This window comes from Penicillium citrinum (assembly GCF_028827155.1).
Source record: "Penicillium citrinum strain IBT 23319 chromosome Unknown utg000001l:1.0-4955037.0:1.0-4956770.0, whole genome shotgun sequence".
NCBI classification, from domain to species: Eukaryota; Fungi; Ascomycota; class Eurotiomycetes; order Eurotiales; family Aspergillaceae; genus Penicillium; species Penicillium citrinum.
In genome coordinates this window covers 2,047,721-2,067,646 of record NW_026622686.1, presented here as the reverse complement: position 1 = coordinate 2,067,646, position 19,926 = coordinate 2,047,721, and the positions used below count along the sequence as shown (strand labels likewise).

General features: G+C 45.4%; 8 protein-coding genes across 8 annotated transcripts; 4 read left to right on the top strand and 4 right to left on the bottom strand.

Annotated features, from left to right (window-relative positions):
* Positions 1–4,241: 4,241 nt before the first annotated feature.
* N7469_000774 (putative hexokinase) lies at positions 4,242–5,873 on the top strand (the record flags this gene model as incomplete). Its single annotated transcript, XM_056639694.1, has 1 exon — positions 4,242–5,873. One exon carries the CDS (start codon positions 4,242–4,244, stop codon positions 5,871–5,873), a length of 1,632 nt encoding a protein of 543 aa, XP_056505451.1.
* Positions 5,874–6,911: 1,038 nt separating this feature from the next.
* N7469_000773 (uncharacterized protein) lies at positions 6,912–7,345 on the bottom strand (the record flags this gene model as incomplete). Its single annotated transcript, XM_056639693.1, has 2 exons — positions 6,912–7,066; positions 7,168–7,345. The coding sequence occupies 2 exons, from the start codon at positions 7,343–7,345 to the stop codon at positions 6,912–6,914; spliced, it is 333 nt and encodes a 110-aa protein (XP_056505450.1).
* A 303-nt stretch (positions 7,346–7,648) lies between these two features.
* Positions 7,649–8,818, bottom strand: N7469_000772 (uncharacterized protein; the record flags this gene model as incomplete). Its single annotated transcript, XM_056639692.1, is given in 5 exon segments — positions 7,649–7,766; positions 7,786–8,210; positions 8,308–8,444; positions 8,519–8,650; positions 8,716–8,818. 5 exon segments carry the CDS (start codon positions 8,816–8,818, stop codon positions 7,649–7,651), a joined length of 915 nt encoding a protein of 304 aa, XP_056505449.1.
* An 874-nt stretch (positions 8,819–9,692) lies between these two features.
* N7469_000771 (uncharacterized protein) lies at positions 9,693–9,981 on the top strand (the record flags this gene model as incomplete). Its single annotated transcript, XM_056639691.1, has 2 exons — positions 9,693–9,860; positions 9,925–9,981. The coding sequence occupies 2 exons, from the start codon at positions 9,693–9,695 to the stop codon at positions 9,979–9,981; spliced, it is 225 nt and encodes a 74-aa protein (XP_056505448.1).
* A 1,486-nt stretch (positions 9,982–11,467) lies between these two features.
* N7469_000770 (uncharacterized protein) lies at positions 11,468–13,858 on the top strand (the record flags this gene model as incomplete). The annotated part of the gene is made up of 10 exons (XM_056639690.1): positions 11,468–11,599; positions 11,708–12,084; positions 12,152–12,408; positions 12,477–12,857; positions 12,908–13,065; positions 13,116–13,210; positions 13,263–13,396; positions 13,447–13,506; positions 13,559–13,651; positions 13,707–13,858. 10 exons carry the CDS (start codon positions 11,468–11,470, stop codon positions 13,856–13,858), a joined length of 1,839 nt encoding a protein of 612 aa, XP_056505447.1.
* A 947-nt stretch (positions 13,859–14,805) lies between these two features.
* On the bottom strand, positions 14,806–15,689 carry N7469_000769 (DUF2458 domain-containing protein; the record flags this gene model as incomplete). Its single annotated transcript, XM_056639689.1, has 3 exons — positions 14,806–15,063; positions 15,120–15,159; positions 15,235–15,689. 3 exons carry the CDS (start codon positions 15,687–15,689, stop codon positions 14,806–14,808), a joined length of 753 nt encoding a protein of 250 aa, XP_056505446.1.
* Positions 15,690–16,104: 415 nt separating this feature from the next.
* Positions 16,105–17,066, top strand: N7469_000768 (cytochrome c oxidase assembly protein COX14; the record flags this gene model as incomplete). The annotated part of the gene is made up of 2 exons (XM_056639688.1): positions 16,105–16,420; positions 16,558–17,066. 2 exons carry the CDS (start codon positions 16,105–16,107, stop codon positions 17,064–17,066), a joined length of 825 nt encoding a protein of 274 aa, XP_056505445.1.
* A 1,133-nt stretch (positions 17,067–18,199) lies between these two features.
* On the bottom strand, positions 18,200–19,527 carry N7469_000767 (3-deoxy-7-phosphoheptulonate synthase; the record flags this gene model as incomplete). Its single annotated transcript, XM_056639687.1, has 3 exons — positions 18,200–19,216; positions 19,308–19,363; positions 19,485–19,527. The coding sequence occupies 3 exons, from the start codon at positions 19,525–19,527 to the stop codon at positions 18,200–18,202; spliced, it is 1,116 nt and encodes a 371-aa protein (XP_056505444.1).
* Positions 19,528–19,926: the final 399 nt, after the last annotated feature.

Here is a 19,926-nt window from a genome sequence, read left to right as displayed (position 1 = left end):
TGATAGTAGAAATGGAAGAAGATACGTCAAAACGGTTAGTAGACCATCTCAAATTTCTATTATACCCTTGTACGGAGGACTTACGATGTACAATAAATCCATATGTATACGAATTTGTATAGCTAATATCATACTATCCCCTGCTAGGTAAGTCCATGGTCGGTCCATTGAGCAACGCTCGGCTAACGACTGCCGTACGCCGGGTAGCGCATGTACGGAATATTAAAAGAGTAATTATGTCCGATGAATCGAGAATAGGAAAATTGCCATTGAGACCGGAGACAAATATGAAGTAATGCACACAACTGGCATATTTTTAATTCGTTAGTTCATTGGTAAGTGTAGATTGAACGCGTACTCCAGCAACTCCTGGTAAACCCTTTTTTAGCAACGTGATCAATGTATTCAGTTTTTCAGACTACTACGGTCGAGGTAAAACGCCAACAGACAAGTATGGGTTCCGGCGTCTGTAACATTTGCAAAGAATGTTTTCTCCCATCGCTCTCATGCTTTCGTTCAGTGTATGGCTTGCGACCTCGCAAGCCATGTAGTGGATGCTCATGGCCAACAATACGCGCCATGGCCAAAGGTTGTCATGTCAAAATTATAATGAAAAGGCTTTTTTTGTTTCAATCCGATTGCCATTTCCTATATTTACTAGCAGTAGTTTTGTATCAGGTATTGTAAACACACCTGGAGTAGTGTGTTTATGATACCTTAAAAATTATTTAAAGGAATCGTTGCGTATACATAGATTGTTCCGCTTCCCGCCTCGAAAGTGCAATTATGCTATGAGCGCCAATGAGCGTTGCTTGGCCATGATCACCTCCGCCCCACATAAAGTTTCCTTGTTCTTGGTATTTTGTTTGCATCATGTTTGAAGGAGTTACAAGAAATGGATTTCCATGTGAACTGAGTGGATGAAGATGCTAGGTGCTAATTGGGTGTGCTGGGACTATGTAAAGAGCCTGAGGGTAAACGGGCATGTGCCGGTTTACCTTATTCCACGTGCTTCAACACAGACAACAATAAAAAGAAGTTCTAGCGGCCACAACCTTGGGGCTATCGTTGGAATGAATGAAGCGAGTAGTGAGAACCAGAAACAGGGAATCCGAGGTTCAACGCGTGAAGCTATACTAATCATGGCACTCCGGTGGTGTGATAAACACACTACAGTCTTTGAACTCCCTCCGCCGTGGACTCCAAGTCTGGATAATGAGAAGGCTCTCATCATAGTGAATGGATTGACTCTGCCATCCACGCATTAATGTCGAATTGCGGACACTGAAGCACTTCCCAAAACGCGACAGGCTTTGGTGACTTCGTGAATAATGAAGAAGAGGAAGTTGATCTCGAAGAGGTTGTTGAGCCTTGGCATAGGTACTCAGCCGAGTGATAATCAATATGCTCTCTCTATCCCATTTGCCTTGGGGATGTGCTCAATGAGAGGTACTTGGTTGAATGACTCTAGGGAAGTGGAGCGATAACGAAACTAGAATCCAGGATAAAATGATCAAGACTTTCCATGACACCTCTCACCTTGTCATATATCTTGCGACTTTCTTTCTTCCCCGAGACGATGGAAATAATCACCACAGGGCTTTGGTGTTCCCTGTTAAAGGGCCATCGATCTGCACTTTTAGCTTACAAGGGATTTTCTATGGCCTCTTGCATTTTAGCTGCTCCGAAATTCCTGGATACTGTGGCAAGCTTATATCAAGCTGGAATTCTACATCGTGGTCAGTCAATGTTCTCTTATTTCGAATTTTTATCCGGAATATACTATATGGTGAGAAAATCGATATAGATTGAATACCAGGAACTGTATGTGTGTAATGACCGATCGATAGTCTCAGCAGAAGGTTCTGCTGAGACTTCTCACTCGGTCGGTCGTTGAAGCAGGAAATACCTTCGATCGATCTCTGCAGAAAAAAAAGGAACTCGTCACTATTAAAGTCCTTGAGAATCTTCGCACAGAAAATTTCAATTTCAATGATTTCGGTCAAGTAAAGAAGATTGACGACCTTCCCACTCAACACGGTTACCGCCTATGCATTATTACTCTCCAGATCGACTTCATAAGCAAGAGCCAAATTTGCTTGTGATATGTGGAGTTATATGGCTATTTTCTCTATGTTCTATCTTAAATTTCCTCTGTTTCCGACATTGCTCGAGGGTGGAGCTGTGAGTAATATCTCTGAATGGCTCAGTACATTATCTGAACAGTGGAAAGGTCCTACGCACAGTCTGGCGGACTTGATTTATGATACGACCCGTTTCAACCTCCAGATCCAGAACATGGTTTTGCAGCGAGAATTGCATATCTTCGTCCCGTGGCAATATGTGTTATCGATAATATCGAAAGCTTTTACTTATGACCTGAAAACGTCGGCCGATCGCAATAAAGCTTTTGCGAGATCCTTCATTCAGGGCTCTCATGAATCGGTACAGGTGTTAAGACACGAAGTGATGGCGTACTACTTCATCACTTAGTAATGTAGAATATTAACTAACTATCAGACTGTCAGATTTAGCCTTTTGGTGTCGCCGACATCCATTCTACAGTATAGAAGGAGACACTAACTAAGCACTAGCATTAGCACTAGCATTAGCACTAGCATTAGCACTTTGACCATCGCCCCATGGGGTAAACATCCAATCTCCCGTACGGTCCGATCAATGGCTCTATTCATCCGGGCGTCTTATCCCCCGGGGTCAGATTGGGATCAAGGGATATACAACAGGGCTGATACGGATCCTCCGAGCGATGTGTCATTCAGCCGGGGTCTCCACAGTGGCATACATACACAGTGTACGGAGTAGTGTATGGACGACTGTACTAAGTTGTTAGTGTCGGGTGTTATTACCAGGACGGTTTGGATTGATGTTGATGCAACTTGGTAATGCAGGGTTTCAGGGTTTCAAGGTTCTCGTGGATCGTACTGTAGCTTATCCGAGATGATCCATTGCACTGTGGCAGTTGAGAAAACGTGATACATTGCCAACGTTAACTTATGGCATGTTGGTCCGTGGGGAGTTGGGTGTTAACAGTATTTTGCCAAGAATTGGTACAGTATGGTAGTTACTGTAGGTAGTGGCCATGTTAGGGGATACCAGGCACCGTTTCCATATTTCAATGGATTGGTGGTACTTGCCACTATGGTAGATTGTATCATTGTACATTTATATCAGTAGTAACTACTTTGTACAGAGGGCATTACTTATGTGGGTCTACAGTACATTATACTAACGATAGTACAGTATACAGTAGTCATATATCCTATGTATACTCCGTAGTGATAGCTGCAAGATGTGATAGCAGTTGATTATGCCATACACTAATGTAATAACCTAACTACATAATATTCTCACTAATAATGATACTACTAGTGCATACAAATACTACTTTATACGCAAAGTGTAGGATGACTGATCCACCCAGTGTAACCGTCCCGACCAGTTGGGGCCGACTACCACCGTTGCACTCAAGGGGCATACCATACTGTATATTCCGTATCTGTATACTGTTTACGGATAAATTACAATGATCATTAGAGTAGAGAAGAATAGTTAGAATAGGATATTATTACGAAGTAGGTATATTATAACTCATAGTATGAAAGATCATTATTATTATCACAATTTTTATTCTATCAGAGTGATTGGTGTATTCAATAATACTAGAGTATATACTGTAGTATGATTAACTGTACTAACTATATAGATAATACAGTACAGTACAGGGATACCACATTGTTGCACTCCGGTGACACACCGGAATGCTGTTGATCCATGCTTGTCTCTCTTCGAACTCACCTCGCAACTCCAACCTCCGACTTCATTTTCCACTTTGTCTACTACTCTACTCCTCTTGGCTCCTCTCTCCCACTCCTTCTCTCCCCACTGTCACTCTGCCACTTTTCCATCGTCACCTTCTAATAATCTTTTTTCATCTACTCCGTCGGCTCTATATCTGCTCTTCTCCAATCTCTTCCTCTCCATGATTCTATCGATCCCTTCTTTGCAGCCCATGCTGCTTTGATCCCATTCATTCGCCATTTCCTCCCCCCCGAAATACCGGAGCCCCTTCCGCCCTAGTTTCGCCTCCTTTCTGTCATCACCCTCTACGCTCCAATCTTCCTCGCCTCGTCCACTCCCAATTCTGATCCTCCATTCAACATTCAATCTGCAACCACTACAACCCTCTCCTCCCCCCCCTCCCGCCTCCACACCAACTGATCATGGCCGCCCCGCTGGTCAAAGTCTTGCATCGCCTGCAAGAGATTTTCCAGAATGTGGTGTCGGCCCTCGAGACTATGATCCTCTTTCCATCCCTCTTCCGCGGTTTTTCCCACCGTCGCAAGAAGCCTTTCCTGGGCGCGCATTGGCGTCGCCGGACTCTCGATGATTTTGCCCTCGAGATTGATACCCTCTTCACGACTCCCCTCTCCACAGACAAAATGATCGACATGTCCAAGCAAATTCGAGGTCAATTTCGCGACTGTCTACAAACAAACCCATACTGCATGCTCCCCTCATACACTCATGCACTACCCACAGGCTCCGAAAAGGGAACATACTTGGCATTGGACGTAGGAGGCTCAACATTTCGAGTCGCTCTGATTGAATTATCGGGACGAGATGAGGAAATGCGCATCGTCAAGGTCAATTCCTCATATATTGATAATAGCGTAAAATTGCTCAAGGGCACCGAATTCTTCGACTGGATGGCTTCCAAGATTGATACCGTATTGAAGGAAGTTGGCTCGGATTACGGGCGTGGAGACATGGCGTTGCCAATTGGGTTGTCATGGTCGTTTCCAATTGATCAGACCTCCGTCGGTAGCGGAAAAGTGATTCAAATGGGCAAGGGCTTTCATTGTTCTGATGGGACGGAGGGGATGGATATCGGCAAATTATTGATGGATTCCTGTCGAAAACGTGATTTGAATGTGGAGATGGCTGCTATTGTCAATGATAGCTCTGCTGCTTTGCTTTCGCGCGCCTATGTCGACCCCAAGACCCGCATGTCTTTGATCTTGGGTACAGGCACCAACATGGCCATTCATTTCCCGGTACACGAAATTGGCATGAGCAAGTTTGGAACCCGCCCAGATGGTTGGTTCGACTATGCGAAGCACGTCATTATCAACAGCGAAATGAGCATGTTTGGAGGTGGTGTTCTTCCCATGACACGGTGGGACGATGTCTTGAATAGCACTCACCTGCGCCCAAACTACCAACCACTGGAGTACATGATCACCGGCCGATACCTCGGCGAGATTGTTCGTCTGATCATCGTCGAGGCCGTGGAGACTGCTGGTCTTTTCGAGGGCGAACTTCCACACTCCATGCGTGAGCCTTATTCGTTCGACACCAGTATCGTCGCATTTATCGAGGAGGACTCCTCCGTCTCAATGGCTGCTTCCGCCGCCCTCCTCCAAAAGGAACACACATTCCCCAGCTACCCTTCTGTCGAGGATCTGCGCTTCCTCCGCCGTATCTCCCAATTCGTCTCTCGTCGCTCCGCTGGATACCTCGCAACCGCCATCCACAGCATGTGGTGTCTAAGCAATGAGGTCGAATACCCCAATAAGCCGAATCCAGACCTCCTGGCCAAGGAAGCACCCGAGGTCACTGTGGTCGAAAGCGAGGATTCGGATCAGAACCTGACCATCGCATGCGACGGTACGGTCATCAACAAGTACCCCGGATTCCGCGATATATGCCAAAAATACCTCGACCAACTAGCCGAGCAAAGCCATTCATCTACCTCGTCACCGATTCGTCTGGTTCCCGCGCACGAGAGTGCCATTCTGGGTGCCGCAGTTGCGGTGGCTGTGGCAGTTGCTGAGAATGATGGTCAGAGGTGATTCGTCTCTAGCGTACCATTACAATCCAAACAAGAATCGTTCAACAGAACGTACTTGATGCATGATTAATGCGTCCCATTTCGTCGTTTCCTCCTTCTCTGTCAATTTTTTTTTCTACCATCATTGGCGGCGCTGGGTTGGCCTCCCTTTCTCCTTCGCATCCAGAGTGGTTTTGCATGGGATTTTTCTTTTCACTGCGGCGGATGCGGTGGTGGTACCTTCAATCATGGAGATACGTCCATGAATGCCCAGAGCGTCATGGACGGGGTTGCTTGCTATAGTTCCAAAAAAAAATCAATAGCAAACGGTGGCCCCCATCATCCCCCACCAATTTCTAGCATTTGCGAGGTGTTTCATCTGCATGGGTTAATGGTTTATTGATCTGAAATATCGTCACGTATCTTCTTGTCTCTGTTTTTTATTATCACTGGATGGCGGTGTCCGGCTTTTTCGTGAGGGATCTTAGATCCTGGTGTCTGGTTCAAATGGGTGGTTTAGTGTTATCAAATATCATTTTACCGCTACTTCAATTGGTCTTAATTTTCATTCGTAAAGATTCACAGTATGTGCTGCAGGTGTTTTGGATTACCTTTTCATGGTTGACATCCTGTTCCAACCAAGGTTGGGATGATCCATTCCCATCGCAATCCAGTGTATGGTATGAAGAAGGGGCCTTCTTCGTGGTTACTCTAGTACTCGTACTACTAGTTCATCCTAGATAACTGATGAATAGTAGTCTTGTGTCGAGGATTGCCCGATCAAGCTTACCAGTAACACTCCCCGGTCGTGATCAAAATAGCACCTATCAAGTCAAAGTTATATACTAATATAAGAATTCATTTACTCAATCGATACAGGAGTTAACGTAGCAATAATGCCATATAGTAGCATCTGCACTGCGCGTCATACTATCATGGCATGTTCCAACAGATCTTTCAAGGCATAATCGGAGGAAATTCGAAAGCTGTATTTAGTACAACCACCAAAGTACGATAATAATATCAAGCTCAATCCAATGAATTCTCAGTAGTTCGGGAACTACTGAAATCTCCACGCAGGCTTTCTCTCCGCAAAAAGCCTATCCAATTCATCCGCCGTTCGACCCTTTGTTTCTGGAACTTCAAGCCATATCCAGGTAAAACTGAGTAAACATAGACCAAGCCATACGAAAGCAGCTTTCCCGCCGAGATTCGCTGGGGGGAAATTAATTAGCATTACCAAATGAATATTTTCTGAAAGACTAGAAAAAAAAGGGGCGAAAAAAAAAGCAACCAAAGCAAGAAGCCAAACTCACCCTGATCAGTATTTATCAAGTACGGAGTCGCGAAACTCAAAGACCAGCTCACAATGGCATTAGCAACCATTGCCAGACCCTGCGTTTGAGAACGGAGTTCAAGAGAACTTATTTCGGAACATATACTCCAACAAACGGCTCCGATTGTTGGAGCGTGTAATCCGATAGCGAAGTTCATTGTATATGCCATGAACAGTAAGGATTTACGGGTGTGAAAACAGCCCGCTATTCCTGTACCAAGTAGAAGGGCGCTGTTTAGCATTGTTCCGACTAGTAGGAGTCTGCGTCTTCCTAGAAATTATTTTAGCATAGATCAGGCTAGTTTAAAAAGGGTACTATACTGGCACTCTCAACAGAGCTGACAGAGGGGAGGGCACAAGAGAGAAAGGGGATATACCAATATAACAGAGTAAAATCCATGATAACATATTCCCAATAAGACTGACTCCAAACCCAGCAACAGCCAATTTGAACGTGAGTTTTAAATCCAACCCGCAAATTCCCAGAAAATAAAGTGATTGTGAATAAAATGCAATCCCTGCAAATTGTTGGACCAAAAACATTCCACAAGCAATCCGAGTTCTTCGAAATTGCGTACCCTGAAAACAATCCAAATACCTCGCTCCAACACGCTCGCTACCACTAGGACCGGAACTAGTACTCCTCTCCGACTCAATCGTATCCCGCAAAACGTCTAAATACCCCCTCGTCAAAGCGGGAGACTTAGCATAAAGTCGTTGAATAGCAATTTCAGCATCTTTATACTTCCCATTTCGAATAAGGTACCAAGGACTTTCGGGGAGGATAAGTACGAATAAAATTATCGCGCAGGGAAATGCCCATTGTGCGGCGAAAGTGGTTTTATATGATGATGGTGTTAGGATATCGAGTCTTGTTGCTCCGATTGCCATTGCGGCTAGTTGGCCGCTATTCATGAAGAAATTTATTGCGGCTGTTAGGATTGGGCGCAGGGGTAGAGGGGAGATTTCGGATGTATATGTTGATGCTAGGGCTAGGAAGAATCCTAGGGCGAAGCCGTTGACCTGTTAAGTTGTAATTGGATTAGTAGGGGGGGATTTTTTTTTTTTATTTATGGAATTTTTGCGGATATATGTGGAGGAAAGAGGAGGGAGGACTGACTATTTTTCCGGCCAGAAGGATTCCAGGACGTGAAGCTGCGTATTGTAAACCGATGCCTGAGATAGATAAAATACATCCTGCGAGGAATCCGGAGCGTCGTCCTGTTTTATCTGAGAACCATCCACATATTAGACTGCCTGATTTAGATTAGCATAGTATTTCACACGGGACTTTATAAAGTGTTTCGTTCAATCGTATGAAATAGATATACCTATACCCATACCAAGAAATGTCATAGCAGACCAAAGGGCATTCCATGTTGCTGAGATAAGAAGTTCACCATTATATTCGTATCCGAAAACTTTTTTAAACCCCGGCATTGCAAGAATGACTGCGTTGACGGCTTTAACAGCAATGAGTTTAGAATTGAGACTTGGTGATGACTGGTTATACAAGAGCCTCACTCACAGACATCGAACCCCCAAAGCGCAGAATTAAGACAAGTACCAAGACTGAAGAGAACGACTCTAGGATTCTCCTTTGCTGACTGCCATGCTGACAGATTGTGCATTTTCACTGCTATGCTGCGTGTACTTGGGAGCTGTGTTTCTTGTGAATTAGGATGTTTTGTGCATTGGGCTCGTAATTCCCCCATGGTAGAATCGGGTGAATGGTGTAGTTTTGGACTCGAGAAAAGCTGAGTCTTGGATTAGTGTTTATGAGGGTTGAGGGACATGGAGATAGGAGATTTCGTTGGAATGGAAGGAGACAGGAATCTTTCGGAGAGTTGAAGTTCGAGTAACGTGTTTGTGCTACGAGCGAACTTAGATACCAGGATGAGAGGAACTTGGTGCGATAGGATTATAGGTATAGTTGAATGCTTAATCATAGTAGTGTAGGAGTAGTATTACGGACAATGATATCTAAATGAGTCTGAAGTATTGATTCTATTCATACAGTAAGCTTAATTACTACTAAGTACCTGGCCTGGAATTATATCTGCCCATTTTGAGAAAGTCCCTCGATATTGGATGGATCAAAGAATGGGTGAGATGTACTACTTCTGCTAGCAATGGTTCATGAGTTATACATATTATCTTCATTTAGCTTATAGAGGTAGGCTAATGAAGCCCACTATCAATCATCAAGGAAACGTATTGTCCAATGTGAAGCAAAAACGAGAGATGTCTATTGTGTCCATATACGCCGTGACACCAGCGTAGCATGTACAAACCGGCACTAGTGCCAGTAGTGCACAGCAGTCTCCGAGATAAATCTATCGGCATACTATACACCCGACGAGCCGTACCGAAGAATTCTCTTCGGGAATAGGGAGCACGGAATCTCCAAAACGCCGAGAATCGGCCTAAAAAAGCCTTTTATAAACGTAGGGTGGCGTCTTGAACTTGGCTTGGCTCCAAGAGCCCCCCTCACGCCCCAGCATCATGACCAATGCAGAAATTCATGGCGTGAAGTCATGTCTTGGGGCCAAGAAGGCTCGAGGACATACGCCAGCATTCCTGGGAAAGTTAAGCCCGGACGGGGCATATGACCATTTTCTGTATTTAGGGAAAGCCAAGTTGTGGAAGCTTGCTGCGACGGCATTGAAAACTGTAAGTGGGTCCGGGATTATGAGTAGAAGGATTTGTTATGCAGATTGAACGGTTTTTACACTAGGACGGTGCTATGGGAGAGGGGAGGTCACTATTGGTCAATTCTCGGGAGAGATGTTGAAGATGCGCGGGGAGAGCATTTCCTCTGGGAGGGAATGAAAGATCAGTACAGGGTTCAAGGGCGGCTCTGTATTGAGCAACCTTGTAGTGTGAAAGATAGCATGATGCAGTCAAGGACATTATTTGGTCTATTTACTCTGGAAGCCTCTAGAAATCGTGTTCTCCGTATTTCACCTGTGGATCCAAATGATCCCGGATTCGCTGATCAAAGTCCGGGGGCCTTAGGTCCAAACTCAAATGAACACTTTTTTTTTTTCTCTTCCTCCTTGCATGACTTGCAACTTTGCTTCGCTGTGGTCTTTCGATTTCCGCCCTACCGGGTAAAACCCCCCTAGGTGTTGCCAAGGGTCGTCCAAGATGTCCACGTGTGCTCCACGTGTACGGAGTAACAATCTTGAGATTAAGAGAACGAAGGCAGGTCGAGTTTCTATCCATCGGTTATAATATCACTGTCCCAAATCTATTCCGCCTCAACGTGACTTCGAGATTATAAACCGCAGGGGGAAAAGACGCAGAATCATGCAATATTGACAGCAAAAAGCAAGCACTTAACCGGGGCGTCGCTGACTCGAAGGCGCAACAAGGATACCGTAGCATAAGATCCCGGTCTAGTTCGATCATTTCATGTATGTAAGTGGTGCGTCTGACTCCACCGAGTCTCGGGCTTTACCGAGCTCCTCTCCCTTCGCCAAGTCATCTTTATATCAGCACAGGGAACTCACCTTATCCGCCCCTCTCCCCCAATTGTCAGATGTGCATGACTAGCGAATTGCCCCATGGCTTGAATGGCTTGTCAGGCCCGATGACCAAACTAGGCTGCCCAAAAGATGTAGGATCCCCCAGACTTGGCCCGTTAGACAATTGGTCGAAGATTCCGTCTCCCCGCTTCGACGCTTACGCTTCGAGCCTGTTAAGTGGGTCAACTTGGGGTTAGACTTGCAAAATAATACGACCCTTTTCTACATTACCTCTGCAGGTATGTGTTTGATCTGCTATGTTGGTACATGACTCTCCTCATTCGGGGCGAGAAAGGATGTATCCGGGACGCTAGAATATGATATACCAACCCTTTGAGGCTATTAAGCCACCATCCAAGCCACTGAACTCTCATCATCAGGGACAAGTCACAAGTAGAAATGTTATAGTCCTTGACCCCACGACGCCCGCTAGGATCCCGTTCCAAGGATCTTAGCCTCTGACGCCCGGCGTCTGTGCAGGAATTGGAAAAGTAGCCAAGGGGGCTGAGACCCGCCAAGAAATCTATTCCTTTCGGCTTGAGCGGCCTTCAGCCCGAGTGAGCTCAAATAACGTTACTAGTATATGTACGATGCAGGTGCCAATCTTTTCTTCCCCATGGGGTTTGTCTTCGAGTAATTTTTTCTTTCTTTGAGAGAGCCTACACGTGATATCTTAAGTAGGACCTGTTCTACTTCTTTCACCAATCACTCTTTCCGTCAATCAATACTAGCAAAGAGTGTGTCACCAAGATGAGTGAGAAAAAGCTCTCTGATGAGCCTATTCAGGAGGAGAATGTTGTGGAAAAGAGAAATCACAGCATGACTGAAGCTACTCTTCCTCGTCAGGCGACTGGCATCAACATCGTTGAGAATCCTTTGACGGTGAGTTCAAATTGAAAGCAACTTTGAATCAACAATAAATTATTCTATGAACGAAAAAAAAAATAAATAAAATAAATGAAAGCAGAAACTAATATTTTTCATAAATAGCGCATCTCTGCAGAGCAAGCTGCACTTGATGCCCGTCAGTTCGCTGAAACACATGGCATGTCCGAACACGTCGATCTATTCGCACGAGCCGCCAAAGTAGCCCGCGATCCTAAAACATTCGATGAACTTCCCGACCTCCTAGACGATGAAAGAGCGGCTCTTGAATATGAACGGGCCCATAAGTGGCATGGTCCCTGGATGTTGTGGTACTCTATCGGTCTTTGCGCTATCGGAGCTGCCACTCAAGGATGGGATCAGACTGGAGCGAATGGAGCCAACTTGTCTTTCCCTGAAGAATTCGGGTTAACTGGAAAGGGACATGATGAGTGGATCGTTGGACTGGTTAACTCGATTATTTTCTTGACTGCTGGTCTTGTGTGAGTGATGTTAGACCTGATATCTCTGCGAAGTATCTTGAGACTAATCTTTATTTTCTAATTCTAGTGGTGCATTCATCGTTGATCCATTGAACCATTATCTAGGTCGTCGAGGAGAAATCTTCGTTACTGCTCTCTGTCTAACTGCTACCCCGATCGGTTCTGCTTTTACACACAACTGGCAGCAACTATTTGTCTGTCGATTTATCATGGGAATCGGTATCGGTGCAAAGAATGCTACTGTACCCATTTACTCTGCTGAGATGGCACCTGCTCGTGTTCGAGGTGCTCTCGTCATGTTTTGGCAGCTTTGGGTCGTTGCTGGTATGGTTCTCTGATCTATCTATTTGGTGATATCTGGTTTGGGGGGTTATTGGCTGATTGTCTTCTAGGCATCTTCCTCGGATTCTGCGCAAACGTCATCGTAAAGGATACTGGTCGTATCGCATGGCGTCTTCAACTGGGCTCGGCTTTCATTCCTTCGTTCGTCCTAGGTCTTGGAATTTTCTTCTGTCCCGAATCTCCACGTTGGCTGATGAAGCACGGCAAACACGCACAAGCATTCCAATCGATGCTACGTCTTAGAGCACACCCCATTATCGGCGCGAGAGATTTCTACTACTCATACATTATCTACGAGGAGGAATTAAAGGAGGCTCGGGGAGCTGGATACTTTGCTCGTATGTGGGATATTTTCGCTGTGCCGAGAATTCGACGTGCAAACTACGGTGCCTCGACTGTCATGATTGCGCAGCAGATGTGTGGAATCAATAGTAAGCTATGTGAACTCCACCTGCAAAAGAAAATATCTGACTTTTTCCAGTCATTTCGTTTTTCAGTTCATCTATCTTCACGAAGGCTGGATACACTGATGAACAGGCATTGTACGCTTCTCTTGGATATGGTGCGATTCAGGTCGTGTCCACTATTCCAACCCTGTTCCTCATCGATACCAAGGGCCGTCGAACTTTGACATTGATCGTGAGATAATTCACCGTAATAAGTTGTGATAACAAAGCTAATTATGACAGACTTTCCCCCTTATGTGCATCTTCCTCTTGGCCGCCGGTTTATCCATTCTGAACAAAGCATCTACGCCTTCGTTGCATGTTGCTCCAGTTGTGCTGTATGTCTGAAGGAATTCTTGTTGCTTGGAAGTAGAGCTAACGCGGGAATAGATTCGTTTACCTGTTCACGATCTGCTATTCGCTAGGCGAAGGACCGGTTGCTTTCCAATACTCCGCCGAAGTATTCCCCACCATTCAACGTGAGCAAGGAATGGCCTGGGCTGTCTGCATCAACAATACCTTTGGTGAGTACAAGAAGCGTTTCCTCACTGAGCTTTTGACTAATGATTTCTAGCTGGTATCTTGGGCCTGACATGGTTCCGAATGGAAACTGTCATGACTCAGACTGGTGCTTGTAAGTATTTCCCACCAAGTTATCAGCAAATTATTGCTAATTATGATATTAGTCGGTTTCTATGCGGGATTAAATCTTCTCGCCTGGTTCATGATTTTCTGTTTCGTGCGTGAAACCAAACAATTGACCCTAGAAGAACTGGACCGTAAGTTTCACCAGGATCGTTATTATTGTATCCCCGCGACTAAAATGTAGTACAGAGGTTTTCTCCGTACCGACGAAGGATTTCATTCATCATGAATTGACCGTCTGGTTACCTTGGTTTATCAAGCGTCACATCTTCCGCAAGAATATTCCAAAGCCGCCACCAATTATCGCTACGGCCGATGAAGTCAAGCATGTTACTGCGTGATGAACCGGTCAGATTCTGTCATTTAGGGGGTGATCAATCTACCCTAGGACGGATCTTTTATGATTTGAGGAAACCATGATTTAGTCAGATTGCTCTTATAGCAAGCTTAATACCACTCTTCACTCAGCAATTTATGATTTTCAGATAGTCAAGTCCGAGTCTTATTCCGAAGATGAGATGTCATACATACTACTAGTATAGTATACTAACTAGTTAGTAGTACCTACCTCCAGGTAGGTACTGCCACTACCAGGTAGTAATATTATGACTAACTCGATATGTATATCCTTGATCTGCATATATTCCCGAGTAAATAAGCGAAAATGGATTCTGTACTACGTATCAAGCTCCGACGTCACGCAATATTCGCCGATTACACGTGGAGGAATCAATAACCGTGGAATGAGGGATGAATACGAGGTGAAGTATAGGAGCTGTCGGTGAATTCACAGAGGATTGTTGATTCCATCATAGTAATAGCAATAAAACCAATAAAACCCTGTATCATCCCAGTCTGTCTCTCAATAATAGTACAACAGAGCTATATGCGCTGAAGCTTGAGATGCCGTGTAGGGTAATTCTAAGTGACGATCCCGCTATCACGATCATGATGTATAAGGGATGCAGTGCAATTTTTTTGAGATCTTGATGAATTATGAAGGCTAATGATCTGAACTTTGGTAGTAGGGTTGAAAAATAAGTAGACGCATGGTAAGAAATGATTCATCAGTCGTTATAGTGGTTGATCGATTCGCGAAAAGATTGACGGAGCTCCGTCGTGTCCGGATTTCGGGTTGAAGAGACTCGACGTGAATGATGAGGAAGCGGTTCTTTATAGAGGGCATCCGGAATAGTGAGGATAGGTACTGATTCAGTATAATTCCGTCGAATCAGAGTAACCAAATCGAGGTGATGGAAGAGACAGCTGACCAGCATCTCGCTTCAGTTCACTCCTTACACAGATCCTCAAGTAAACCAAGCATCCGACGTTGTAAGTCCACAAGCTCTGACCTAGACAGCTTGGTATTCCCTGGCTCCGATGTCGTTTCAGGATGATCCGACTCTAGTATTAGGCTCTGCTTCAGCGCAAAGAAAGGAATGTCCATGCTTCTCAATTCTGAGATAAGAGCATTCGCCATTTTGGCAGAGGCTTGGTAGACTTTTGTATCGTAGGTGTCTAGCTCTGCTTTTTCTTCCTTTGTTGTCTGGTTGAATTGTTAATAAGAGGTTCATGATTGGTAGATTGTATGTTGAAACATACTGTTATCGCTTTTTCATCAACGGGTGCACCGATAGAGCGTCTAGAGAATTTTAACTTGGTTAGGTTTTTCTCTCTCGGTCCAGCACTGGTAGGTAACGTAGTTGCTGATACGTACAATACGGCGTCAAGTTCTTTCTTTTTCTCACCCCGTGACTGTTGTCTTGATACTAATGCCTCGCGATTACGCCACCATTGTTGTTCGTGGGTATGTTGGCTGCGGATAAGACCACGGATGCGAAGTTGTGTTTCTTCATTTTGGCCTACTGTGCGCATTACATGGCGGAGTGCGGCGGGCCAGGTGGTGATGGTTGATGCGTTGCTTGTAGTGGACTGTTTTGGCGGTACATCGGAATGTCGTGGAGCCGGATTTGATTCTCTTGGTTGTCGGGGTTGTGTCCTTTGCTGCGGGTATTCTGGGTGACTAGAAGATGGATGTGGAGTGGGTGTAGATGTAGATGTAGCTGTGGATGTAGATGTAGATGTATTTTGGACAGATTGATGCTGCGAGGCTAGACCTGATAATGTCTTGAGGACTGAGTCTAGGCTCGAGCTATCGTAGGGATACTCCATGATCGATCAGATGTAAGAAAATAATTAAAAGAAGTATGGTTCACAGACTCATTCCCAATCCAACTGCATACTTTAAAAAGAGGTTCGTTAAAAAAAAAAAGTAGAGTAAAGTTATGAGAGTAGTGGTAAGATGGAATGTAATTTGTATTGCGGAGTTGTAAAGAGGTGAAGCTGATGATGTCTTGGCAACTCCCGCTTGAAAATTTACCTTTCCACCAACCATCACCACCTCCCATCCTCCCCGATTCCCAAACCAAAACGCGAGACCAAGACACGCGCATTAAAACCAATCGCGTCATCTTAAAGAAACGGCTGTACACTTTATTCCTATTATCCTCCTTAACACGCCCCTTATCCGGGCGTCATTCAATTCGATTTCGCTGCAAAATCCCAACCATCAGACCATTCCGCCGTGATGTCCCGATCAGCCGCGGACGCAACGCGCTTCACGGCCACAGGGCCATACGCCAATTCCAAGCCTAGTGGAACTCCTTACGATTTGCCCAACTTCATGCAGAAAGAGAATGCTACCAGCAAGTCCTCCACGCCGCAGCGTGGACCGGATGGACAGCCCGAGACACCGAAGCAGAAGGTGGAACGACTACGAGCTCAGGCCCGGGCTGCTCGGATCGCGCAGTCTTCATCTGGATCGGATCGATTAATTGAATTTGGACGGAGATTCGCTAATAAGGCTCACAAGGGCATGGTTTACTCGTTGATTGTTGCTTCGGGTATGTGTTGAGTGAACGCGGAGGTAGAGCGGAGGTTAAGGAAGTCGTCTATTCAGAGATCAAGTCCTCTAGACCCTGCCTTCCTCTGATCTACTTATCTTAAATGGTTGACTTGTATAACTGACGTGATGTGTTAGGTGTTTGCGGTGTCCTCACAGTCTACTCAATGGTCTCACTGACCATGTATAACCGTCGTCAACGTACCCTGTGGATCGAAAAAGAAGTCGCCACTCTAAACGAAGCACGAATCGCACAAGCCAACGGCTCCGCAACCGAGGAACAAATTGAACTCATCAAAAAGGAAGATATTGCCGAAATCGTGAAGCAGAAGCGTGCAGAGGAGAAGGCTCAAAAGCCCTGGGCTAAAGCTAAGGCATTCCTCTTCGGTAAAATGAACGCAGAAGATACCGCCGCGCAGAGTGTTAGATCGGCTTCTTCGGAAGTTGAGGCTTTACAGCCTGGTGTTTGGGATTCTATTAAGGCGAAGGAAGCGCAGGATGCGAAGAATGCTGCTGCTGCCGCCGCTGCGAAGACTGGTTCTACTACGCCGGGTCAATTGGATGTTATGGCTGAGAATGCGGAACGAGCTGCGAAGGAAACGACTCGTAGTTGGACTAACCGATTGACTTTCGGTCTGGTGCGGTGATCTCTTCCAAGTCGTTTTTCCTTTTCGTTTTCCTGCGGTGGTGGAAAATATAGAATTTGGATTTGTGGTTTGGAGAATGAAGTCTATCGACTACACACACCCACACACACCAATTGATATCCAATGACTATACCTTTCCTACTCGCAGGCCCGCAAGTCATCACATCTGCGTTTCTTGAATAATCTTGCATGGCATGTTACGAGTTCCATCTCGCAGCGTGCTTCCATCGTGACAAAGGGGGTTTTCCGGCGTTGCATTGTCTTGATGTTTCTCGTCTTCATTTCCGTCTCATATCTCCTATCTCTTTTTCTTTTTTCTTTTTCTTTCCAGGATGTGTTTCTATCTGATTCAGGTGATCCCAGGTGGTGTGATCCGTGTATATTGTGTACAGTACATAGAGAAAAAAAAATCCCTGTTCTTTTTCCAACGTCCACCTCCACCCCCGTATCCACAACCTCTTCAATTCGTCGCCTTCTACCAATGAATTAAGAGAACTTGGAAATAATGAAATTCAAAATCACTGTCTACACTACCTGCAAAATCAGTCAAGGGCAAAACGGTCCTCCATAAGGCCCACCTGCTATTCCCAACCGGGTTGGTCCATTCCAAGTTGGGCAAAACCCGCCGGCAGAGCGCTTTGCCCTGGTCTTGGACTTTGTCAACCCACCAACTCAATCAACTCTCCAGCCACGGTGGGGATGACAAAAAAGGAATTGTAGATCTGTGGAAACTCTGGTCTTGAAGCTGTGACTTTAATCGAAGCTTTTGGTGGGTCCGGGGTCTGGGGTAAGTATAGGATGCGGAGGTGAGCGTGCCATCACTGCCATACGCATACTCTGTACCACATACACTGGCAGATATTACTATCTTAGGAATAGGATGAGTTGAATGCCACCCTACGCATTCATTAGTAACCTACTAGTTATGGATGAATGATCCAGATAGATAAATATCACCATTTTGGAACTAAATCAACGCTACTTCATGGACATGAAAAGTAATAGGTATCTATGTCAAATCCCACAACCACCGTCCAACAATACAACACATACAAGAAAAATTTTTTGTCACCAGAAATCAATCAGCCAAAACGCGTAGAAACATCAAATACTAATAGCCAAAGATACAGCATTTAGTGAGTGCCATTAGCCCCATTCTGTTTAGACTTGACAACCTCACGACGAGCACGAACACCTTCAGCAAGGTCATTCAAAGTATCAACAGTCATCTCCCAGTTGATACAAGCATCAGTGATGGAAACACCACGGAGAAGGTGAGCAGGTCCCTCGGGAGGAACCTTCTGGTTACCCTCGTAGATATTCGACTCAATCATCACACCAATGATAGCAGTCTCACCCTCACGAAGTTGATCAGAAACGTCCTTCGCAACCTTAGGCTGGTTAAGATGATTCTTGTTGGAATTACCATGCGAGCAATCCACCATGAGAACCTCGCGCTGCTTCTTAGCGCGAAGAGCTTCACGGGCAATTTTGATATTCTCCCGATCATAGTTCGTACCCTTGTTACCACCACGCATGATAACGAATCCATGCTCGTTACCCGCAGTCTTGGTAATAGCCGCAAGACCCTGCTTCGTAACACCGAGGAAACGGTGCGGGTGTGCGGCGGCTCCAATGGCGTCAATGGCGACGGTCAGGTTTCCGTCTGTACCATTCTTGTAGCCGATTGGGAAGGATAGACCGGAGGCAAGTTCACGGTGAAGTTGGGACTCGGTTGTTCGGGCACCGATTGCGCCGAGGGAAATTAAATCGGCCATGTACTGGGGGGAAATGGTGTCGAGCATTTCGCTGGCGATTGGGAGACCGGTGCTGGTTAGGTCGACGTAGAGTTTACGGGAAACGCGGAGACCCTTGTTGATGTTGTAGGACTCGTCGATATCGGGATCGTTGATGAGTCCCTTCCATCCGACGGTTGTACGGGGTTTCTCGAGGTAAGCGCGCATGATGATGCACAGGTCCTTGGAGAGTTTGGTGGAGAGTTCCTTTAGGCGACGGGCGTATTCAAGGGCAGTGTCTGGGTCGTGGATGGAGCAGGGACCGACGACGACGAGGAGACGGTCGTCGCGCTGCTCGATAATTTCGACGGCCTCATTGCGACCTTGACGGACGGCTTTGATTGCGCGTTCGGGCTGGAGGAATTTGTTAGGGCTAGGTTTGTTTGGTTGTGGTTGTGGATTGGTGGGGGAGGGGAGAAGGGAAAGGGAAAAAAAAATGACTCACGGCGGGGATTTCAGTTTGGAGGAATTGAGGCTGGAGAAGAGGGTCGTAGCCGAGGACTACATAGACAGTTAGAGATAAATTCAATATAGATGGAATTATTGAAATATTTCCAATCAATCATTGTGGCAGTAATAGAGAAAGATTGTAGGGTAGCGAGTCATAGCAGCGCATACTTACCACGAGTGTCCTCGTTGACCTCGGTGGTGTTGACGAGAGGCATTGTGGAAGGAAACTGAGGAATACAATTCGCAAGAAAGAAGCGAAGAGTAGAAAAAAAGAAAAGAAAAAGGGAGAATGGAGAGAATACCGAGAAGGTGAAGAGGGAGAAAAGAAGAGAAGAAGAGAAGGGAAGGGAATAATTCGCGGAGGCAAATGTGGATTGGCGGGCGCCAAGTGGGACTTAAATAGAGCAGAGCAGAGAAGAGAAGAGAAGAGAAGGTGTAATATGACTAGTATATATGTATATGTATTAATTAGTTACATTAATTATGTATAGTGTATTACGGTATGATAATAAAATATATGATAGATCGCCTGCATCATCAGCTAGTTATAACTAAGTACTTACATAGTTGTAGTTGTTCTAGTTACTCTATACTATGTAATATGAGGATGTAAG